Raw genomic sequence first — 25,179 nt, 5'->3', positions numbered from 1 at the left:
CGTTACTCTGTTCCGAATCGATGGAACAGCAGAATAGTGCTCAGTGACAATTCTGTTTACCTATGCATTATATAAACAGTAGGGGCAATGCTGAGAGGAAGCTGTATTCTTTCCTGTATTTCCTACAGTTAAAGTGTACTGTTGTAATTCTGGTAAAATCTTAACCTGCTGCATTGGCTTCTGCTGCAGAGCAGCATGGAGTCCTCGTCTCTTTCTTCCCCTTTCCACCATTCTTTTACATTCCAAAAATTTTGGCCCTAAAGTTGAGCAGAAAAGATTTGAGTTTTTAGTGTTGGAGTATCTAAAATTACGAAGCAGCTTTACCTTTCAGCTTTGGTTGAATTGTGTTCTAGAGCGAGATGCTTAATAATTGTCAGAAAGTGAGTGCAGCCAAACAGAGCATTACTTACTAGAATATTAAAAGCTTGCAGAATACGTAAGTGGAACATATTTGCCTAGAAACAGTGTGACTGAGTCTGTAAAACCAGTGAGAGGTGTATGAAGAAAGTGGATCGAGATAGATTATTCACTGACAGAGCTAAGGGACTTTAAGGCTGTCGGGTGATTTGAAACAATAGGAAGTTCTCGCAATACATAGGTAAGCTGTGAAAGTCTTCACTACGTTATGTTGATGATGATAGGAGTTGAATTAAAAAGAAAAACAAAGGAGAAAACATCAAAACCCCAACATTTTGGATAGCTGTTTAAAAGAAATGGAATCGTTAATTATGGGAATTCTTTAGGAAGAAACTGGGGGACTGTGAAAATACTTTGGGGAAAATAGCATAGTGTTTGCCACTTTCTTATTCTTCTGTGTTGGTGCCACTGTTGTGTTTTGTCAAAGCCAAGAAACTGTATTACATGAAGAGTTTGACCCAATAGAATCCTTTTTATGTCTTAAGAAGGAGAAAGTACTTTTTATATTGGATCAGGAAGAGCCAGTTAAGTCTTTGTAAATTAGTGGATAGTAGTAGCTCCTCCTAACTAAATGAAATTTTTAAATTTAGAACAGACTTTAACCTTCCTTAAAGAAGCAACGAATGTAATGTCTTAAAATGTACTTACCTTGTGATAGGTTATTGCACTAAAATGCTGTTAAATCTCTGTAAAAATTCTTGCTGTTGCGCAGGTCTGTAAGTTCTAGGACTAAAGTTTAGAAACTTGCCCTGTTGTGTTATGAGGTGGTGAAAGTCCTGGCTGTATGGTCAGTTGATAGGCTTGTTGAAAGTCTAATGTATTATATTACATGGCTTTCATTAGACTAAGGTCTATTTTTTTTTTCTAAGACTTTCTCTAATTTTGTCTGAGAAGCTCAAAATATAATGCATACCTTTTCTCTCTCAGGGAGGCATTGTTGGCAGAAATGGGAGTTGCCATTCGGGAAGATGGAGGAACACTGGGAGTCTTCTCACCTAAAAAGGTAAGAAAAAAAAAAAAAAAGAGTAACAGTTGCGTAATGTCTTCAAAAGGCTGGTGGACCTGGGAGGAAAGGGTGATGAGGAGCTACCATTCATACAAGGGCTTGTGTTCATGTAAGATACGTAACAACATAAGTGAGGTTTGGACCCCTAGTAGTAAGTTCTTCTTACAGTGTCTTTTTGGAAATGGCTTTATTGTTAGAATCTATCAAAACACATTACATCTAAGGATTATTGCCCATTTTTTTTGTAGCTCCTTGCATATTGTTGTTTCGTTAGCAGCTCAGAAATGCTGCCTCATAAATTGTTGTTGCTGTTTTCAGCAGTATCTGTGTGTGACCTTCAGGTACTCTACCTACTCCTCATTAAGATTCTCACAGAAGTTTGACGTCTTGTTTAGATGCTTTTCCCTGAATTTTTTTGTTAATCCTTTTTGCTGTTGGAAAAAGGGGTTGTTATCTAATGAACCACTGAACACGGGATGCAGGGGAATATTTCTTTCAGGATATATCAATACTTCTATTTTCTGAAAGTTGAAAGAAGCAGGACTATGCAGGAAAAGGTCATAAATCAGTGCTGTAAATATAAAATGATAAATTGGTAAAGAAGCTATCTATGCAGTTAAAGCAGAATTATTGAAGAAGTACAAGGAGAAGAATGTACTTGTATCTCAAAAATCTTTGAACAAGGAGCACAGGGTAATATTTTAGCCTGAAACTTCTATGTGCAAGCATGTAACAAACCTGATTTAAGGTTAAATGGGGACCTATCTAGAGGCATTGTACAGAAACATGGGACAGCAGAACTGATTAAAATATTTAATCCTTTGCTTAAAGTAGTGTTAAACTGTTATGTTTGCAGTAGGTAGAAGTCTGGTTTGGTTTTGTTATCAACTCCAGAAGTGCCGAAGGTTTGTAAAGACGGCAATTTGTTGAGTGTTCTTTACATGTCCTTTTGTTATGGATCCTAATCTCCTTTTAGATTTTCCCTCAGAGGCCCTCAGCTCTTTTTGATGACTCTTTTGGTGCATTTTCAGCTGATCAGGTTCGTGTATAAATGCCATCTGGATTAAGTAGTTGTGTTGGTAATAGATAGTATTTATTTTTACCCATATAGGATTTATTAGGAGAAGTAAAACTCTTGACCTAGTCCTTTCTGCTTCTGTTTCTTACTATCCTTGCACTTGAGTTTCATTAGTTCTCCTTCTAGTAACTGTGGCTGCTGTTGTGAAAACCTGAGACGTAGATAGCAAATTTGAAATCTTTTTCATAAAGACTTTACACTTCTGAAGTACCAATATATAATCTAACTGTATGCTACTAGGACAGCATTGTGTTTTTACCCACTGAGCTGTAAATTGAACTCTGTAAGGTATATTTTGCCTACTTTACAAATTAAAAGGTACGACATTGTGCAGTTGTTGCTGTATCTACCAGTTTTGCTTTTGGCAGGAAACTTCTTAAATGGTTTGTGGAAATGTAATTGCTGGTGCTGTCATCAAAGATGGGAGCAGGGCAAGTCCTTCAGCTCGTGCTTGAGAAATGCGGACAGGAGAAAGTTTAAGATATAACTCTTTGTGTATGAATAATAGAATGAGTGAACAGTCGGTTTTGCTAGCATTATTTTTCAAGTTGTTGAGCTTTATTTCTTACAAAAATCTCTGCCTGTGAAAGACCCATTCAGACTTTAATTTAGTGTGATAAACGAATTTGGATGCTGAAACGTTTGTATAGGGTACAGCAGTATTTTCAGAGTGTCCAAGTGGTGCAAGTCATAGTGGTGTTACAGTAGTTGACTATAGGATTTAGTTTCTTACCAGTTTTCTCTTGATTTAAAAGCTTTATACAGCTCCCAGTGTTGATTTGAATGCAGTGAATAGCGATGATGGCATGGGACACCCTTAGCTGCAGTTTTAGGTGGCCCCTATCTTTTCAGGGGTGAAAAAGGTGTCTTGTTCTTTCCCCTTTTCTGTCTTCGTAGTTACATCTTTGTTGGGCAATTGACAATTAGACTTCTTCATTCAAAGACAGATTTCATTTTTAACATCCAGTAGTTTTTGTGCTTCTGTAAACTGAGTGCTGTTAACATCTCTCTGAAGTAAACTTTTTGGAGCTATAATAAATGGATGGAAGCAATGTTCCCAAGGAATCTTAGTCAAATTTATTTCCTTTTGTTGAATTTATTCTGTTTGAGGTTAACAAAGGGACAAGTTGCTTACTAAGTTTTACATCTCTTTTATCATCTTTCTTCTTTAATTCTGTTTAACCTTTTTTGCCTTTTCTTTTGTATTTGTGCTTACTGTGATCTCACTGGCTAGGTTTTCACACCAAGGCCTTGTGACTTGTTTGCTGATTCCAGTGGGGTTTTTTCACCAAAGAAGGTTGGTTTAGTAATTGTAGTGGATTTGAATTTAGAAGAACTTTAGATGGAGAGCTTTTTAGCTGTTTGTATTGAAGAATGCTAGTAGTTTTAGATTTTCTTTGGATGTTAATGGACTTTGCCAAATGAGCATCACACCTGTTTTGCCCAAGAAAAGTCAAAGTCGATTCCCCATCAGTTTAAAAATTTTACTGTTTCTTTCTGCTGTTGGACTTCCCTTAACAAATTTACAGAGACTTTACAAGGAATTGTGGTGTTTGGTTTTTTTTCCAGCTGAAGCCTTTATTCCCTCAATTGATATTTCAGATAACTAAGCAATCTGGGCTCTATTTCTGCTGTTCCTTTTTTATGCTCTTAGTACCGCAAGAGGTTATATTTGAAAAAATGCATTATGGCATAACCTCAAGATACATAGCAAGGCTGCTGGATTAATGTGCATCTTCCACAGCTGTGGGAAGAAGCCTGAAAATAGGTCTTCCGTTCTTAATTAACTTTCCTTTTTGTTCTTTCAGACTCCTCATCTTGTAAACCTTAATGAAGATCCTCTCATGTCTGAATGTCTGCTTTACTACATCAAAGATGGTATTACTAGGTGAGGATTGGTGTTAATACACTCTGAGGTCTGCTTCTTTGCTTGCTTAAAACCCCATGCTGGAGACACCGTGAGATTAAGTAACTGTGCATTGAACTATTCAGCTTGCAGGTACAAACAAAGCATGAGATTGTTGTAGGTGGAAAAAAGTACATGAACGCTTTTTCTTTTAAGTTGATTTTTTGCTTTCAGAGTAATGGGTGCAGTCACTTAGCTTTATAACAAGTTTGTTACTACACTTGGGCAATAAAAGAAAGCATGATATCTTTTCTAAGATACCGCAAACCAAAAATAATAAAACTTCCTGAAAATACCTTTGAGATTCTGGTGGGTGGAGGATTGAAAACTTGATAAAAGCAACTAGAATATGGATGAGCATTCACTTCATTTTTAAAATAAACTCTTATCTTTGCCTCTGCACAGTTAACATACTCTGTATTCACATGTATGAGACTAAATTTAATAGCCAGATTTGGAATTTAAAATGGATTTTATTCCAAAACTTGTTTCAAGACATCTGGAAGAATAGAGGTGATTTTTGTTATCTTTGGAGCACTAAGCCATGTTTGGTTGCTTAGTTTGTATATTCTTTGGGAACAGATGGGGAAGAGTACACAGACAGGTGCTGCTGTATGGTACTACTCTAATATGCATTGGACCCACTGAAAAGAATATCAAACTTGTAGAGAATTCAGTGCAGAACAATCAATAGAATAGCTTAGGGCTTAAGAAACCATTTTAAATTTTGAGCCTAGCTAGTGGACAGCAGAAATGTATAGAGTAATAAGTAGAGCAAGAAGTTCATAAACATTAGGATTGAAAACTAAGTTGTCCGTATCTAGAGTTCCTCAAATATTTGAGTTTGGAATGGACATAAATCTTCAAGCTCCAGGGATACTCCTAGCCTCTCACTGTCTGGAAGCTGGATGAAACTGCTTGTGGCATCATGTTAGTCAGCAAGAGTCTCCCGAGCCATTTTTACTGCTTTGTTAAAGTGCAGATGGTGATTATTGGAAGGCACGATCACTGTATGCCAGCTGAAATGCACCACTGGAAGTTGCTGTTAGTTTTGTGGTTTTTTTTTTTCCTTCTGTGTGCCTTTGCTAAAGGGAGAAGGGGGTACACAAGAGACAAGGAAACACATTAAATCCGAAGGTGTTTTAACATTTCAGTTCTCTCTTTAAATTATATGTTTTAAGAGAGAGGAAACATCTCTTTTCTTTTGTCAAGCAGTTATCCTCCAATTTATGGTGCATCTGGTAAGTTTTCTGCAATGCAAAGTGCTATTTCTACCCTTTGAACTTGAAGGATGGTTTTAATAGTGTAGACCATTTTCCAGGGTATTTCTGAGGGTTGTAGGAAGTGTCTGATTTGCTCTTGAAATATCTTCTCTTGGACCCAGGGTTGGCCAGGCTGACGCTGAGCGAAGGCAAGACATTGTACTGAGTGGGGCTCATATCAAAGAAGAACACTGTATCTTTCGAAGTGAGAGGAACAACAATGGTGAAGGTAAAAACCTACTTCTAGCAAAGTATTGTTGAATCTTTCCCCTCTTACTTAATAGTTGGCTTGGTATTTGTAAGTTTCTCTTACCTCAAGGAAACAATCATCTTTGACTCGCTGGGTTTTTTGAGTCTTAGGCGAAGAAAATTAGATTTAAGTGATTTAGATTTAGATTTAGCTTCAATTGCTGCAGTCAGTATAAGAGTTAAGTTCTGATCTTCGTTAACTACAAACATGAAAATTCAAACAGAAAAAACATTAATAATTTCCAGCTGCAATATCTGGAGTTGTCAGTAGTATTGATTCTTCTTGTGGGGCGTTATTTCTGTTTTAGCCATGGCATCAAGGAGCGGTTCATTTGTATCTTGTTTTGGTGTTAGTAGGAAGATAGGCAGAAAATGAGAGGCCTGTAGGGTCTGCACACTTCTGTTTCTATACTGTGCTCTCTAAAGTCTCATTCATCCATGTTGTTTGTTTTCTTCATAGTTATTGTTACTTTGGAGCCTTGTGAACGATCAGAGACTTATGTTAATGGCAAGAGGGTTGTGCAGCCTGTGCAGTTGCGCTCAGGTAAGAATTGTTAGGATTTTTTGGTAGACTCTGTACCTAAGAATTGTCCATATGTGATATTTGCATCATATGTAGAGAATGCTGGGTGCTGTTCAAGGACAGCAGTGTTACTTTTTTGGAGCGTAGCTTTTAAACAGAAGTTGGTACCATTTTTGTATTGACAGCAGTTAATTTTCTTTCATTCTTTCCTGCACTAGCTGTATGTGTACTTAAATATGCACCGCCACACAGCATCCTGCTTGTCCTTCTGCTTACCCTGATATTATTCAAATACATTCTTGCCCAAGCCTATTGCCCTTGGCAGTCTCAGTGAGACAGAGCAGACAGACTGCCAGTTGCTGATGGAAAATTCCTGGTTTCCTGGCAAAGCTTAGATATGACCCTCTGCGGGAATACAACAGATTCTCTTTGCTCTCATTAGATTTCCCACTCAGTCCCCTACATTCCTTTAAAAAGACATGTGGGCGAAGATTTAGAGGAGGGAGAGACTTCCCTAAATTACGGGGTTTAACCTATCTCTTTCAAGATATCATGCTTTTTGTGGCCCTCCCCCACTTTTCTACTGGTAACAAACCAAACAAAAAAACCCCACCTCCTGAGTTATTTGTGTCAAGTTATAAGTGAGCATTTTCATGGAAGCAAGTGTACTGACTTCAGCACAAGTCTGGACAATGAAGGAGGAACAGGTTTTGCTGTTCTGTGCCTGCATATGGCTCATATTAAATAGCATGACTTTTATCATTTAGTAATTACTTTGTCTTGAAGTAGATGTTGGGTTTTTTTATTTTTCCCCCTGCATCTACATGATTGAGTTACTAGAAGAATATAGACATAGTCTCTGACATCTTTAAGAGTCTATATTTTAGTAATATATTTATAAGGACAGTTTTGGTTACTTTGGTCTATTTTTACTGGAATGTCTTTTTAAAATGTTAACTACATTAATATATTCTCTGGAAGAGCAGAGGCATTTTACTGTCTTCCATCACGCACATGTTTCAGGCCTTGTGGACATTTGATATCTCTAGGATTTATCTAAAAGACTTAATATGAGATTTCCTCAGCTCTTTTTACATGAGTGTAAAAGAAGGTGTAAAATCCCACTGATTAGGACTCCAATAAAACCAATACATGTAAACCATATCTTAAAGAAAAGTAAGCACCATGCATTCCAGTGTTTGAAGTTAGGCTTTTCCAAGCTGAAAATTTTGCTGAAGTGGCTTTTGCTCATGTTCTGTCACTGGAGGAGAGGAATGGGATTTAGTGATGTTTTATTCACTGCCACTGTTGGTCAGTCTCCAAGTTTGTCCTTTTATTTTTTATAAACTCTGCTGGGACGATGATGTCCTTTGTGAGCACTGCTTCTTATCAGCAGCGTCTTGTCCTTTACAAACCAGGCATTCTTTTGTTTTTTTCTTGACACCTAGTAACTTCAGTGTACACAGAAATCCTTACAGGGCAATCTTTTCTTATGCTGTCACCCAAGAGGATAGATAGGACGAATAATTTAGTGATGTTTTTCAATGGCTTTGGAATATTTACCTGAAAGACTTAACTTCTGTTCCTATGTTTTAGGAAATCGTATCATCATGGGTAAAAATCACGTCTTCAGATTCAACCACCCAGAGCAAGCACGAGCAGAAAGAGAGAAAACACCATCAGCTGAGACTCCCTCTGAGCCAGTTGACTGGACATTTGCTCAGAGGGAGCTTCTGGAGAAGCAGGGCATTGACATGAAGCAGGAGATGGAGAAAAGGTAACAAAATAACTCGATTTCAATCTGAAACAAGGAGGAGGCAAATGTTGGTTATTTGGCTGGTGTCCGTGCAAACCTAAACTTAGGTTCTGCCACATAGCATCTCTGCTACCTGTTCTGACAGTTCAGAAAGCTTCCTCGTTATTTTATTTCAGTGTTTCAGTTCTCTAGCTCCTTTAAAAATCACAGGTAAGAACCTGCCACTAACCCTGTGCACATTTGGGTGAAGGACTAAACTGAAACTTAGAGGAAGTTTCAGTTCTGTAGTACTATAACAGACAAATAACGGTTCCTTTTAAGTGGAATGACTTTTATCCTTGTAGCTGTAGTTCAGTGGGCTGTGTGTGTAGAGTAATGCCATTGTGACAATAATGACCTCTTTTGACTACTTTTTTTTTTTTCTTTTGTTCATCTTCAGATTACAAGAAATGGAGATTTTATATAAGAAAGAGAAGGAGGAAGCTGATCTCTTGTTGGAGCAGCAAAGGCTGGTACGTGTCCTTACTTCAGATTAACTATACCTTCAGCAAACAGTAATTCCTGTCCTTGCTTATCTGAAAGTTTAGGAAACCTGCTTGGGTTGTCTGCACAATGCAGTTCTCCCTTTGCTTTCAAATACTTTGTCTCTACAGTAAATTATTGTCAGTGTAAGTGAGCTCCTTCGTGTTAATTCAGAGATTGTAATTGACAATGAAGTAGCTTTTATCAGTTTTTGTTGGGACAGGTTCGTTTTCTGGCAACTTAACCTGAAAGAAGGGCATTTCTATGCTCTGGTTTTTTTGAAGTTCCTTTTCAGTAGTCTAAACAGCTACTTCTTGGGATGTTTGCCTTTATTTTTGTCTTGGATCACCAGAACATACTAATTTTGTGCTGCCAAAGAGGTTCCTAGAACATTGATACACTAGGTTTATTATTTTGAATGATGTCTAAAAATGTTGCTGCATTGTGCATGTTTTAACCCTTCTCCCTTCCCCTGCATGGAGTTCCTTGTAAGGGTCTTAATGGTACACATGCTGATAGTGGGGTTCTGACTAGGAAGCAGGGTGCAGAGGGAATGTTAATTCATTCAGAGCAATGAGAATTCCACCATACCACCTATTTCTTAAATAGGAAGTCTGATAAATTAAGTTTGATATAGGAAGACTTCAGTCTTCTCACAACAACTATCTTCTGAAGTGCATTACAAATAGAAATGTATGCAGTCTTCAAGCACCCTGTGAATTTTAAACACAAGACCAAGCCCAGGAATGAAATCTAGATTTCCTTAAGAAACCGGAGTCTCCTGATTCTGCTTTAACTACATGGGGTTGTTTTTAGCCAGAACATAAACATAGTTGTACCTGAATTCTAATAAAAATTTCAGAATTGTGATTCATTTGTTTGTAATATGAGTTTGAGATCACTGAAAACTGTGGGTTAAATGCATGCTGGGTTTTAAACTGTAAAGCCCTTCCCCTTTTCCCAAAACCAGAATGGAGCAAAGTACTGTGACTTCTATAGGTAGAAGCTACATAGTTTTAAAATTTTATTTATATTATACACTGAGACTTCTGCACCTCTGATTATTTCATTGCAAGGGACTAATTTCTTGGATGGAGAGTAGTTTTGGCTACGTGTCAAAGGGAGATGCAAGTAATGGGAATTCCGTCCCTTAAATTTTAGCTGATAGGCATAAGCCAAGCTATTGTATGAATTAAAGACGTGAGAATTGGCTGTCTGGGGAGCTGCTTCAAATAAATAAGGCTGCACTTATGAAAGAGTTGCGAAGGGAATTTGTTTCCCCATATACTTAAGAATAAGGGAAGGTTCTTTAGATAGTAGGTTGTTTAGTACTGTAATAAGGTTGCTGATTTCTTTAAGCTTGTTTTGGCTTGGTTTTGCTGATTTCAGTTAGTGGACAAAAGTGGAAGACTATCCTATATGCATTACCAGTGTTATTCCTGAAGGACACCTTTCCTAGTTGTAAGGGATCATAGCACACGAGATCATTGGTCAGTTAAGCAGTACCCTGCTTATTGCAATGATTAATAAAAATATTTCAGATGACAGCAAAACTTCTTGATGCACTTTGTCGTTTCTATGTCACTGTACACAGTCTGGAATGGACAGAATTAATGCATTCATAGAACAATAGTTGAATAATGACTGGGAAGTCTGGGGATGCATTTCAGCTTGTATACCTTAAAAATTTTTGTGTTGCTGTGATATCCAGCTCCAATATCAGGTTTTCTAACTTACTGCTGTTTCAGACTGATATTGAAATATAAATATTATTCTTGTTCTAAATTGGAGTATAATCTTGGCTATAAGAAGCTGGCTAATCCAGTTAACCTTGTGGTTTTGGTTTTGTGCTGAGATTCCCACCAATTTGAGTGTTTATTTGTCAGATGTGCTATACAAAAAAGATAAATAACAGCTCTTGTCCCCCCAAATTTCCAGCTAATATATATTTGCCTTGCTAGTATTACTAGGGAGTAGAAATAATAATTTTCCATTTTACAGATTGAATGTGAAAATGTGTTTAATAGAGCTAAAATTATCTTCCTGATTTTCTTGGTCATAATGCGTTTGCAGTGACCACTTGCTATTAGAATGTGGGTATATACCTATATAATTGGTCTGGTTAACCTCTGAGTGCACATAGAGCAACGACCACATAGTGTCTCTTAATCAGCTTTTTATCCACAAAACCTGCTTTACCCATAAGTAGTAATATGGTAATTTTGTAACCTATAAGAATAATCCTGTGGAATTTGTGGCAATGTTTGAGTAGGTCGTGTTTTGCCTTTCTGGATGTAACCTTGAATGTGTAGATTGTACAGTGTCTTCCTCCTGGGCATCTTCTGTTTCCACTGCAATATGCAGTTTGCTAGACGCTGCTTCCTTAGGCCACAAATTTTGTCAGCTGTAAACTCAGAGAGTTTATATTCTGTTTCTAAACAATGTTTTGCTATATTTTTGACCTAAACTAGGAAAAGTTGATTCGCTAGTGCTATTCTTAAATATTAGAAATACATAAGGTCACAAGAAGCTCAGATAATGTGACTCTTAGGCTATGGAGCTTGTTGACCATAGGGCAGAACAGTATTTCTTTTACTCCGTTTTATCATTCCCAAAACAAATTATATTGTATTCCCTGTTCTTTGTGGTCTTCTACCCGAAGTCTTAAGTCTAGGAGCCTGTGGTTCTAAGTCAATGACCTGGGTTTCCTTTGGTTTTAGAGTAACTGGCTGTTACGGTTCCTGATTTCTCATGTATTATAGTTCTTTATGTGAAAAATAAGGGTGTTAGGTAGGGGTTCATTAGAGACAGACTGCTGTGTTTTATTGAAGATGTTTGGATGACAGTAATACATAGGACTTTTTATTTGTTAAAGAGACATCTTAACTTAATAATCCTTTAAAGAAAAGTAGTCTGACTTTAGTTCCTGGTTGCAGTAAGCAATAATGGTTGTTCTTAACTTCTGGTGGCAGTATACCTGAACAAACATTCCTAGCATATGGAAACCTGAAGCACTGCTCATTAAAAATCATTTAGCAAAAGGTGGAAAACTTGTAATGAAGAAGCAAAACACGCATAACTCTTAGCAAGTGTGTGGAAGCTCCAGGCTCTAGGGTTTGAGAAGAGGACAAATCAAGGATATCAAATAGAGAATTCATACTAAAACAATTAAAAAAAAAAAGTCATTACTGCAGCATTCTTCTGAAACTCATTCTTCGGACAGACAAGACTATTAATGCCTCTTTTTCTTTAAACTAAGCAACAAGGTGACAAATGGGGGGGAAAAAACCCCAAAAACAAACCACAGCCCACCTCTGAAACTCTGATTCTGGATATCCTTTTAGCTTGTAGCAAGTCTTGGAGTATGAACCACTGTCTTCACCTGTCGTAGTGGCACTTACAGTCCTTTTAACATTGAACCTTTCGGCTGCTTCTGTTTCATTTTTTTCTTATCGTCTAACACTTCTCTGGCTGCTATTGTAGTGAAGTGGATTCTAAACTTGAGCATTCCTGCAACCACGTGCAACGTTACTAACCAGTGTTAACCCGACTTACTCTGGCTGCTCATGAGATCTTCTATGATGGCTGTTGTGTTCACCTACGTGGGGAGGATTTGCTGAAAGAAGCAACAGCAGTCACCAAGGCAAATGTGTGTGGCGGGGATTTGCATGTCTTTGTAGCATGTGTGAAGTGCAGATTACATTTGGTTTTTCATTTTTTAAATCAGGAACTTGCTTTTAGTTGATCTTTTTAAAGATTTTTTGGAAGGGATTGGGAGGGAAGAGTTTAGATTATCTGCTGTTTTGAGATAATAAGGCTTATAAATATAATGTTAATCTTAACTTAGTGAAGAGCTCCAATTTTGACAGTCCATGCCTCTTGAAGATACATTTTAATGTCCTAACACTCAGTCTTCAGGGACTTCCTTATCACTTGTTCTATTTTGATTTTTTTTTTTTATTTAGTTTTCTTTGCCTGCTACTTCTTGTTTAGCTTTTCCGTTTTCTTACAATTTTAATTTTGGTTATTTTGGGGCCACTTCTTGATTTTTGTTTTTCCAAAGGATGCAGACTCTGATAGTGGGGATGATTCGGACAAGAGATCGTGTGAGGAGAGTTGGAGACTGATCACCTCCTTGAGAGAGAAGCTGCCCCCCAGCAAGCTCCAAACCATTGTAAAAAAGTGTGGCCTCCCCAGCAGTGGGAAGAAACGAGAGCCTATTAAAATGTACCAGATACCCCAACGTCGACGCCTTAGCAAAGACTCCAAATGGGTTACCATCTCAGACTTAAAGATTCAGGCTGTGAAAGAGATATGCTATGAGGTAGCACTCAATGACTTCAGGCACACTAGGCAGGAGATTGAGGCTCTGGCCATTGTTAAAATGAAAGAGCTTTGTGCCATGTATGGGAAAAAGGATCCAAATGAGCGTGAATCTTGGCGAGCTGTTGCTCGTGATGTCTGGGATACAGTAGGAGTTGGAGATGAGAAAATTGAAGATATTATGGCCAATGGTAAAGGAGTAACTGATGTGGATGACCTTAAGGTGCATATAGATAAATTGGAAGATATCTTGCAAGAAGTGAAGAAGCAGAACAACATGAAGGACGAGGAGATAAAAGTTCTTAGAAATAAGATGCTGAAAATGGAGAAGGTTTTACCTCTGATAGGGTCTCCAGAGAAAGCTCAGTCAACCTTAGCCAATGCTAAGTCTCCAAACTCTGCCAGTGTAGTGGATGTGGATAAAAAGCCCACAGATGACTTAAAAAGAAGTGAGAACGATGATCTTGCTAAAGAAGAGCGTGTTTCTCAGTTAATGGCAGGTGATCCAGCTTTCAGACGTGGGCGATTACGTTGGATGAGGCAAGAACAGATTAGATTTAAAAATCTGCAGCAGCAGGAAATAGCAAAACAACTTCGTCGACAAAATATGCCTCACAGGTTTATTCCGCCTGAAAATCGCAAGCCCCGCTTTCCTTTCAAAAGCAATCCCAAACATAGGAACTCGTGGAGTCCGGGCACCCATATCATTATCACAGAAGATGAAGTTATTGAGGTTAGAATTCCAAAAGAAGATGATAAGAACAAAGATGAAAACAAAGAAAAAGAAAGTAGAGCTGCTTCTAAAGACCCTCAGCAGCTCTGGAATCTTTATGGCCCCCAGAGGAATCAAGATAATATCAAAATTAACAGGCAGCAGTTAAACACACAGTCACAGCCTAGCAGTCAGCAGCAGCCATCGCCTCAGTTGCGCTGGAGAAGCAATTCTCTCAATAATGGCTCTCAGAAAAGCTTACGGCGTCAGACATCAGGCTCATCTGAATCATTGCACTCGTACAGCGGGCAGCAGAATCCGGACCTGCAGACTTTCCAGCAAAAACGCCACATCCACCAGCACCGGCAACCTTACTGCAATCAGAACAATGGAGGCAGTGCAGAAGGCAATACAGCTAACTCCCACCCAAAACAGACGGACCGGCTTAACCACTATAACCAGTTTGTGACGCCCCCACGGATGAGGCGCCAATTCTCAGCACCTAACCTCAAAGCGGGCAGAGAAACTACAGTATGAGTAGTTGGCCAAGAGTAGTCTGGGGGAGGAGGGAAGCAGGGGCAATTCTGGCTTATCACTGAGAAACAGCCAGGATTGGCTTTGCTTATGTCTTGGGTTTTGTTTGGCCAGGTAGAACTTGAATAATTGAACATACAGACACAAGGTACTGGCCCTTCAGCCCGTTCAGTTTGCATGTGACTTGTTGCGGTTTTAACAACATTGATTGGAAGAACATTCTGTAAAATTGTAAGAACTTTTTTCATAGACTAGAAGACTTGGAGGGAGGGATGTGGAGGGGCGAACTTCCCTGCTAGCTCATTTACCAGGTTTTTTTTGTGTGTCTTGAATATTTTTCTAATGCTGAAAATATTGTCTGGAACTTACAAAATGCTACCTGCCTCCCATGATCTATGTAGACAATCAAAAGAGGAATTTAGTTATAGCATTGAATGTTTCTTGTGAGCTTTTTCTTAGCAATAAGGAAACTGACCATCTGTTTTAAAATTGATCTGGCTCTTCAGAACAGTTATTTTCCACTCAGCTAAAATTCTTAATAGTTACAATAATCTTTAAACCAAAAGTTGTGGGCTGACAAGATATGTGGCTTTTTTTTATAGAGAAATTAAGAAGAGCATTGGGTCATAACAGACCTACTCTCCAAGTAGTTGTCTTTTCTCCTTCAGCCTAAGTTCATAGTTACTGGTATGAAATTGCTGTGACAGTTAAACCTGCCTGAATGGAATTTTATTTCAGAATATATATATGTTGCTGAAACAGTATGTTGGAAATAAGTTTTTCTAATTCCCATTGTCTCTCTCAACATAATAGTTTTTAATTATTATACAGAGATTGTGTAAAAAGGAACTAGGATTTTTTGACACTGGTGCAGGAAGAAGCCTCAAATAGCAATTTTTTTTATTAAGTTTTCAGCTTTCTTGGGCATGAGTCTGGGAGATGTTATTGAAATAGTTATTCTTATGAAGACTTACAGATAACCGTTGTGAATTGGCTGAATTCACAAAGATAGGGGAATTTAACTGTTTCATCTTAATGTGATACCTCATGTTAGTGCCTCTGATCTTGGATTAAGCCCCTGTTTCAAGACTTCTTTAATAAAGAAGGTCATTTTGAGCAGAAGATAGGATTCATTTTCCTTTTCCCCACATTCAAAATGAGACTTCAAAATTTTAGTATCTGTTTTGATCTGAAGAGGTGTATACTTGCAGGTGATGTGCCATAAAACAAATGCTTGCAATCCCTACTTCAGACTGTTTCAGACAAATTACAGAAGAACACTGATTAAGGAATAGGCTTCATAACCTTGGGGTTTTATCTCAGTTGGAGAGTCCCATTTATAATTATATACTTTCTGAGTTTGTTAAAGTGCAAGACAAAATTGCACGCACTTCTGAAAATCTGTGGACTTAAGTATGTGCTGATCTAAAGCTTTGAGGACTTAATATTGCTTTTAAATTTAAAACTTGAATATGATTTTAGAAACAAAATTGGCCACTGTACCACACTTGGTAAGATAGGTCCACTTTGCAGTGTGCCTGTACAGTGAAATGATTTGTGCTGTTTTGCACAAGTATCCTTCATTTACTTGAGGTTGCTTATTTTTTGATAAAATGTAAGACCTACTGGTAATTTGTATTTCTGTGTGTGTCAGCCTAGCTGTAGGTGAGTAGGAAGTGCCTCAAGCTTACTTTCCATCTTGTTTTTCCTGTCCTACTGCCCCCCCCCACCTTCCCCCCCCAGCTGTGTGTGATGTAGGTGCTGGTTGCAACACACATTATGTGGCAGCCATGCAGCATTTCAATATTGATTAATCAAGTGTCAACCCTTAAGTCTCTACACATGTTACTGATAGCATAATGGCCCTCTGATGTAGGAGATAAAATGTCAGTCCTCTAACTGTCCAAAAAGAATGAGCTGGTTCCATCACTTGGGACTTTTATTTTGTATTTTGGCAGGTTTAATTTTGTGTCCAAATATAGCTTTGTAACGTGCATTTGTGTCATGCTTTGGCCTACTTGAATGAAGGAAATAAAGCATCATGTCCAAAAATGTCTTTATTCTTAAAAAAAGAAGCCTTGGTAGATGAGCAATACTTTCTTTGAGCTTGAGTCAGAATTGCAAAATTAGTTTTGGGCTGAAAGTAATATTTTGCTGTTGCCTTTATTTTAGAATCCTGTTTTAGTACTGCATTACACTTTGTTTTTATGCATGTCGAGTAATGAGTTCTTTCATATCATCGGAAAGGCTTGGTCTCTCTTAAAAATGTATGCTCGGGAAAATCCTCTCAATTCTGTGGGAATCAGTGAGCCGAGCAGAGTTAGTCTGCATGGCATAGGTCATGAGAGAAGACCAAACCAGTTTTATCTTGTGTCCTATTTTTGTTGAGGATTTTGGCTGCCTTTGTAAAATCACCACATGATTGAGCATGGAGTAATTTTAAGTCTGTGCAACTACATGTACTGACATGAGATTAAAGCTCCTGCTGCTTGACATTTTAATACTAGACACTAAAAAGTTTTTGCCAACTTATTTCGGCTTCAAAATCTGAGAAGAAGTATCTGTAAATGCCTGTGGTGGTGGTGATGATGGTGAACAGTAGGTCGCCATCAATCTGTCTTACCCTGCTGTTTTAGTGCAGCACTAGAAAAACAACCCTGCCTATTCTGTTGTTGTATGATTCGACAAAAAACCCAAAAGGATAGTCAGTGTCAAAATGTGAGTCCAACCAGCTCAGAGGAAGCAGCTTTCTTCCTGGCTTTTGGGAGGGTATTACAGAAATGAAACTGGGGGGGGAGGGGGAAGCTCCTGTGAAAATAATTGCCCACTTTAAAACTTGAATATTGATTGCAGTGCCTCATCTGATAAGGGGAGCAATGTGAGAAATTTATGATCCTCTTGCACTATTTGGAAGTACACACACCTGTCACTGCAGATTTTGTATTAATGGAGCTAATGAACAGTAGTACAGCTGCTTCCATGGAAGATTGTGTGAAAAGGCTTTCAGGTTAATGGAAACGAGGCATCCATGATGGGAGTGCTGTTCTAGTAAGCTTAATTGCCATTGCTAAGTGCTGATGTGCTGTGTGCTTTGACAGCTGGCTTGTATCCACCTGTGCCTTAGTGATTTCTTAAATAACCTTTAGGGTTCACTAGGGACATGTGGATTTGGGGAGGGGGGTGGGGGGAAATGCATGCCACTAACGCTCCTCTGATTGACTTCAACATACTTTCTCAAGCAATTTGAGTTTAGGGATCTGTCAAATTAGAGGATGCTATTTTTATCAGTACATTCAGCTTAGTTTCAGTATCTCCTTCACTATTTGTCCTTTATCCTTTATATGTTGAAATTTATTCTTTATATGTTGAAATTTTGACTTGGATACTTCCCATTGAACCACTTCAAGAGCTGCCACATGAGAAATCCATGCTGTGTACCCATTTGTACTGTAAAGAAATCAGTGAGCTGCCTTTGATTTAAATGGGATTTTCAGATCTGTCCATTGTTTAAGAAAAAACAAGATTTGGATTGTCTTAAGAGCAAGCATCTGCCTTGTGAAAAGCAGAACTGGTTTGTATTGTAACAAGTGCTCTTTCAATAAACTATGAAATACTCTTGTAAGTGTCAGACTTGTCTCAGTGAAATGGAAATGAAATTTGATTGCAGGCTTGTCCTGATTTTTTTTTTTTTTGTTGGGGTTGGTATTGTTCTATCAATGTTTAAAAGGTTTCATTAATAGTTCCTCAGTCTGATTGTTGTAAGTTTGTCCACCCTGATTTTTCTGCTGTTAAGTGAAAAGCAGCCTACACAGATTTGTGTGTCTACTGTCACGTAGCTTATTTAAAATTTTTATTTTTATTTTTTAAAAAAAGCTTTTTTGTAGCACAAAGGAATACAAGCCATACTCTTCAGTGCTTTCCCATCGTACCATCTTGTATGCTATTTGTTTAAATTCTGGAAGAAAATACAGTGCTGGCTGTTCTTATTTGTTTGCTCATTGAAGACAAAAGAAACTGACTTTTTTGTATACCTCAAATCCAGGAGAGGATCACACACTGCAGTACCTTTGCAGACAACATGTAGATAGAATCTAACTTGTTATGATAGTGTTCTGCTTAAGAAGCTGGTCCATCCTGGTGTTGAAAAGCTTAGCCTAGTCTGATCCGAGAGTATGATATGGGGGGGGTGTTGGGTTTTTTTTGGGTGTGTGTGGTGGTGTTTTTTTTGTTAACAAAAACATTGGGTTTTTTTGGGGGGGGGGGTGTGGTGGTGGTTTTTTTGTTGATTTGTTGTTTTTTTTCGTTTGTTGGTTTGTAGCTTCAGATATTTCCATGCCCCTGGGCAAAATAAACTTTACATTCCCTTTTTTCCACATTTGTGGAGCTAATGATATCAATCAGTTTGAAGCTGTACAACAGTATGCATTGTGTTCCGGGGAGGCTGGGACATGGACCTTCAGAGCAGCTTCTAGATGCAGGGTTGGTTGGTGGTGTTTTTTTTTTTTTTTCTTTTCTAGCAGTTGAGGCACCTTTACCTTGGTACTAACGATTATGTGTGTGTTACCACTAATCGGATCTGGAAATGTTTACATGGAGAGCTGACCAGTCCTCGGTAGAGCAGACCAACCCCTTTACAGTGCAGTCAGTGCACTTCTGTGTGAACCAACCTGAAATTCATCCCTCATCTGTTGTTCAGTGCCAATTATTTTAAAATGCTACCATAGTATCAAGTGCCTGGAGGCAATTTAGTCCTGTTTTTCTGCTTAGGGAGATGGTACCTGCTGCTTTTTTGATACGGGAAAACAAACTTCAACTCTTTTTATTTAGTTTTAAAAGTAATGTTTGTTAGTGTGGAGTCAATAAAAAGTGTCTGCTTATATTGAGCATTTATTTATCTATGTATTTAAATGTACAGAAGATACAGTTGGCTCACAAATCTGAAAATAGAGAAGACAAGAAGCAAGTCTTTGTGTTTGAATGAATTTAATGTGCCTGGGTTTTTCATGCTGGAAGTAGAATTTTGACAGTGGAATGCTCCTGATTTTTGACCATTCCCCCTGCAGCTTCTCAGTTTCTCCAAAAGAATCTGATCAAAGATTCTACTTAAACACTACTTGAAGAGCTTTTCATTTCTACAATCTGGCTGTTCAAATTGACATCCTCAGATTATCAGCTTCAAACTACAGAAAAATAAATTATTTTGCCCTTCTTTGCAAATAAGAGAAGCTTGGTTTTGTCACTTCGCATCTGACCTGTTTTATCTTGCTTTAAAAGATAATAGCATTGTCTAGATGGACGTAGAGGAAGAATATCAGAGAGAGTACCTTTATGTTAATGAATTGCTCATAGTATGCTGGGTGTTGAAGAACTGTAGATAAGTCTGAAACTCCTCATGGAGTCTAGAATAGTTTTTTTGGTGAATCATTAAGAATTTCAGAAGGAATATCAAAAGGAAGGATGTATGTATATTTTGTCTGTAGTTCTTTTGCTGTGAGCTAAGATTTACTTACACTGTGAGTATGTAGCTATCTTAAGAGTGAATGGAGCAGACACAGTTGAAGAAAGAGCATTTTAGCCAAATAACATTTCAAGAGGGAATCAGAAAATTAAAACACAGCCCTCATACAAAGACCATATATCTTTAATAGTTCCTTTTTTTTTTTTTTTCCCTTCCCTAAAGGTCCTGGGTGTTGAAAATCCTGCACTTTCTAAGAGCACAGCTGCTGTTTTTACATGCTACTTCCAGGAAACATTACTTGTAAACTTAAAATAATGTATTTCATGTTTATCTCCTTTCCAGACACTGTTCTGACTGAACTTGTGTTAAATTTGGTGCTATCACATTGTGGCAATGTTAGGTACTATACTTGCTGTACAAAACCAAAGTATTGTGGCTGTTTAGATGGGATGCTTAAAAGAAAGCATAAAGGTTTCCTTCTAGAGCTGTTAGATTTCAGAATGCATTACTGCAAACAGTGCATTGGAGAACAATTTTAGGATTTGAAACTGTGGAAGAGAGAAGGTTGGAGTACAAGATAAGTGGCTTCAAGAATTCTCCTTAAGAACTCTGTAACAGTGAATTGTTGTTGCAACTGTTGTATAAAAATCTTGAGAAGCCAGTTTTAATTTGTGTAATATATACCAAAGGATTATCTTAAAAGAAAAAATAAAATAGAGTAGTGAGGTAGGCTCTGAGACTAGGAGCACAGAGACTGTGTCTGTTCTAAATATCTTGAATTTGTATTTCGTTTACCGGCAAATAATAAAAGGATCATTAAGTCTTAGTAGCATTTATTTCAAGGCACAATTATGCTGAACAGGAAGAATATGCTCTTACATCAGAAGGTGTCCTTGAAGTGCTTCTTGTGGGGAAACCTCTGCACAACTTCTCTGCCCACTTGCCAGGGTGGTGGCTTTTTTGTCATCTTGTGATATGTTAAATACACATGTGAGAGAGTGGTACTTACATTCAAAGAGGAAAATCTTGATTATTTTTTTTTTATCAAAAGGCAAATCAGTAGTGCTGTTAATCCTTCTGTCTGAGAAAATGAAGGTGAATAATTCTCCCATTTAAAGTTTATTTCTGTGCTTTTCTCTATTTCTGCCTCTTTCCTACCTACCTGAAAGCAGCAAGCAGGTTCCCCCCAAAAAATCCCCTTTTTCCAGTTTTTAGCAAAAATTTACTTAAAAAATAATTCCTAAACCTTTCCCTCTTACAGATAATATGAGCATGTATAGCTGACAATTTTAAAAAACACTACTGTCTTAATTGTGTTGGCCTCTGTCTTCTCACTTTTCAAGGACAGATTGTGCAAAACCAATACATGTTGGTATGTGACCTCTGAGCTTTAATGGAAATGTCTTGATGTATTTGTTCTCTGTCTGTCATTCCATCTGAGGCGTTAGTCTTTCTTAACTGTTCTCCTTGCTTTTGTCTGTCCTCCTACACGGTATCTTCTCTCTCCCCACAGGACTATGAGAGTAAACTGCAGGCCTTACAGAAGCAGGTAGAGACACGATCCTTGGCAGCTGAAACAACAGAGGAGGAGGAGGAGGAAGAAGGTGAGTTTGAAGCTAAAAATAATTTGGATAAAGCCAAGCTTAAAGGAGCAGTTGCTACAGCATCTCTTGCAGTAGGTAGAAAACTCACTTTGGAAAACGCAAAATACTTCATAACTTCCTGACTTGTGATCTTCACAGCGTAAAGATGTAAAATACCTATTCGTAGAATAAGCTCCACATCAACAGCAGATATGCATCCCCAGATTCAATTGATGCACAAACTAGATTAGTTTAACTATGAGCTTTGATTTGGTACTCTTGAATCCAAAGGAATTGATTTCTTTTTGGCACTAACAGAGTTCAGATGTCTTAAACCAAAATAATACTTTTGCCTTTGTTTCCTTGTTTTGACTTCAAAGTTTCTTTTTTCTCCTTGGTAGGAATTCTTAGAACTCATGCTGTGATGTGGCAGTATAACCCCATTTCTGGACAGTAGATACAGTTTATTATTCCCACGATACTTGGTTTCATTCCACTGTTTCAGCATTTGGCTGTAATAATTGTTAACTAATTTAAAGTAACAGGAGTAGAATTTATTTGGCTTTTGCTGTTCCAGATCTCCTTACTTGATCATTGTATCTTCATTGCTAGTGGTGAGGAAGTTTGACTTCACTTTTTGCTCACTGAATAATAAAAATGCAGGGTTTTGCTTTCTGTTCTTCTCTTCCAGAAAAGGTGTTGAGAACTTGATGACACAGTTAGTGAACTGCATGTGATTGTCTAGGGAAGAAGCCACAGCATTTCATTTCTGTTTCTTTGCTCTTCCTAGTGCCCTGGACAAGACACGAGTGTGAACTCGCACAGTGGGCTTTCAGAAAGTGGAAATTTCACCAATTTACTTCACTGAGGGACCAGCTCTGGGGAAATGCTGTGTATCTGAAAGAAGCCAATGCAATCAGCGTAGAGTTAAAGAAAAAGGTAGGGACATGCAGAGTAGCTTCTTGTATTTTCTGACTCATCAACTTTTACTGTATCATCCTGCTTCAAACACTCAGGAGTTACTTGTAGTCATTAAAGTTATGTTTCTTGCTTACTAGTTTGGGAAAATCGTGAGTCTGGTTCAGACTTTTGGCTGAACGAACATCCTATGCAAATCTGGGTGATACATTCTTCTCTTCATTTCCCTTATGCTGTTCCTGTCAATATTGTACACGTACATTCAGGTACATCTGCCCAGGGCCCTGTCTTTTCCTTTTTGCTTTTAACTTTTAAGTGGTCATTCATCTTTCCAGAAGTGCATGCTGCAGGATGTGCTAGGTCTATAGTTTTCCACACCTCTGCAGGCTGTGACAAGAAAGGCAAGAAATCTGTACCCAGCTGAAACATATGCTTTATGCCATTTTGAGACCAAAAAGAAAAAAAAAAAAAAGTGACTTAAAAAAACCCTGAATCTCTTCACAGAGGTGAAAGTCAAACTGGCTTCATATGTTGCCTTAGGTTAGGTGTGTGTTCCCTTTGTGATGCTGGTTTAGTATCTTTTCTTTTCCCATTCAGGTGCAGTTCCAATTTGTCCTGCTGACAGACACGCTTTACTCACCACTGCCACCAGAGCTTTTGCCCACCGAGTTGGAGAAGACCCGGGACAATAGGCCTTTCCCTCGTACAGTGGTAGCTGTGGAAGTTCAGGATCTGAAGAATGGAGCAACACATTACTGGTCCTTAGAAAAACTCAAGTATGTTAATGTTACTGGAGAACAAACTTCATTATATCCAAGCAACTTCACTGAAAAATTTCACCCTTTGCTGTTTATTCTCTGTTGTACTTGGTTTTATTCTGTCTTCCCAAATGCCAACTTTCTGGACAGTGTGGTATGTTTTAAATAACAGTTTTCTAGATTGTTTAAGCAAGTACATTTGTTTTCCAGGATCTTACCTCACTTCCGCATTTAATTTTTGTAACTTGAGGTTAGATTTTTATCTTTTAAATCTAATAAGGCTCATCAGAGCTCATCTCTCTGCATTCATTTTTTTCACATTCCTTTCACTGCAATAGTTTCCTTGCCGCCTGCTTTTATGTAACTTGGTACTATAGGGCATAATTTACAATAAAAAGCTTAAATAAAGAAGATTCTATTTCAATGGAAGTTACACAAATTCTGCCTGTAATCCAGATTTTCATGATATTCTTCCAAATAGGCAAAAGACACTTGTCTTTTCCACATTCGCTAAATACTGACTGAGTAACTTTTGTCCACTAATAACTTCTAGACAAACTATTTTGCATTATGAAACACTTGTTTTCTTCCATGAAATAAATAAAAGTCTTTAATGGCATCAGTTAAATTTTGAATCAAAATGACAATGTTTCTGGAGTGGCATGCAGAAAACCTGCATAAATTACTCAACAACAACATTATGTCAGGATTAGATGTGGGAGAAGAATATGTAGAAGTTTGAATGAAATCTGACGTTTATCTAAGTTTCTGCAGTGACCTTGCCTCACGCATAGTGGGTTTTCCCAGAATCCCTAGCATGTCGGAGAACTAGTACAGCACCAGACTTAGTGGTACAGACTTCTCTGGTCTTTATCCGCCCTCTCCTGTTTGTAATTTGATGTAGGTGAAATAAGTGTACCCCACTTTGTGTTCTCTGCTTTTTTATGACTCGTTCTTTATTAAGTTTTTTTTAATCCCGCTTTCTTCTGCACAGGCAGAGGTTGGACCTGATGCGTGAAATGTATGACAGAGCTGGGGAAGTAGCTTCTAATACACAGGATGAGAGTGAAAACACAATGACAGGCAGTGACCCCTTTTATGATCGCTTTCATTGGTTCAAGCTTGTTGGAAGGTATGTGATGACAATCTCAGCCACTGGTGCATTGGTAACTTTTGTCAGTTCTGGATGAGCTTTGAACTTTTAATGTGGTTATAAACTGTATGGCCACTAGTGTTAGCTGTGTGTGTTGTCTTTCAGGGATTTCTGATAGACATAAAATACAGCAAAGAGCAGAAAATGCTCTTTAGAATGTTGCCAGTTCTGGTGTAACGTTGTAGAATCTGATTTGACTGAACACTTGGTAAGTTATAAGCTTATTTAAAAAAAATGTAGCTAGCTAAGTTCTGTCTAAAGTCACTGGAGTAGGGCTCTGAGAACATGAAGAACACTGGAAACTGAGGGGAAGAGCGGCCCAGGGCCTCGCTTACATGTGTGGTTCGAATAGTCTGGTCATACTCTATGGAAATACCTACTATCTGATGGGTTTCTTTAATATGTCCTCATGTCAGCTGCACCTTTACAGTATCTTCAGTTACAAAAATGTTGTGTTGTAAACAAGATTTGTAGCTTTGTTAAATGGATGTGCTCTCAATATCTGTATGTTCAGCCATGTTTATATTTATTTTTTATTTATTTTCTGCTCAGTCCAAGGATGCTTTTTTCCTTTGTTAGCAATCCTTTCCCTTACGTTTCATTGCAGTCCAGATAGCAGTTTGAAGCCTTTGCTTGTTGTTCAGGTGGTCTCTGCTGATGGCAACAGACGGCTGTTAAATGAAGCATTCTTCTTTCCCCTCACTCTGTTAATTGGTATTCCGTTAACTGATATCTAGCTCCCCCATATTCCATGGCTGCGTGAATGAGCGTCTTGCTGATCGCACGCCCTCCCCCACTTTCTCCACGGCTGACTCCGACATCACTGAACTGGCTGATGAACAGCAGGATGAGATGGAGGACTTTGATGATGAGGCCTTTGTGGATGATACTGGCTCCGACGTTGGAACTGAGGAGGGATCAGACCTCTTCAATGATGGGCGCGACCCGTTTTACGACCGATCCCCTTGGTTCATTTTAGTGGGAAGGTTGGTGAGGTTACTGTGAGAATGGCCAAAAGGGA

The 25,179-nt window shown here is 38.2% G+C and overlaps 1 protein-coding gene across 20 annotated transcripts in view; it reads left to right on the top strand.

The window, feature by feature from the left end:
• KIF1B (kinesin family member 1B) overlaps nt 1–25,179 on the top strand; it is a 96,855-nt gene that overhangs the window by 39,573 nt on the left and 32,103 nt on the right. For 14 of the 20 annotated variants that reach the window (XM_056330690.1, XM_056330682.1, XM_056330677.1 and 11 more), the window contains 11 exons: nt 1,345–1,420; nt 4,310–4,389; nt 5,792–5,898; nt 6,379–6,462; nt 8,038–8,218; nt 8,637–8,709; nt 21,260–21,350; nt 22,120–22,268; nt 22,845–23,023; nt 24,000–24,137; nt 24,896–25,144. In XM_056330690.1, coding sequence (XP_056186665.1) covers nt 1,345–1,420; nt 4,310–4,389; nt 5,792–5,898; nt 6,379–6,462; nt 8,038–8,218; nt 8,637–8,709; nt 21,260–21,350; nt 22,120–22,268; nt 22,845–23,023; nt 24,000–24,137; nt 24,896–25,144 — 1,407 coding nt within the window. Of the gene's footprint in view, nt 1–1,344; nt 1,421–4,309; nt 4,390–5,791; nt 5,899–6,378; nt 6,463–8,037; nt 8,219–8,636; nt 8,710–12,782; nt 17,917–21,259; nt 21,351–22,119; nt 22,269–22,844; nt 23,024–23,999; nt 24,138–24,895; nt 25,145–25,179 lie in introns of those variants that run through there. The other 6 variants (XM_056330692.1, XM_056330696.1, XM_056330695.1 and 3 more) reach the window with 2 other exon arrangements.

The sequence above is a fragment of the Falco biarmicus genome, chromosome 3 (genome assembly GCF_023638135.1).
Source record: "Falco biarmicus isolate bFalBia1 chromosome 3, bFalBia1.pri, whole genome shotgun sequence".
Lineage (NCBI taxonomy): Eukaryota > Metazoa > Chordata > Aves > Falconiformes > Falconidae > Falco > Falco biarmicus.
The sequence above is the reverse complement of the archived record's forward strand: the minus strand, read 5'-3'. Positions and strand labels throughout refer to the sequence as shown.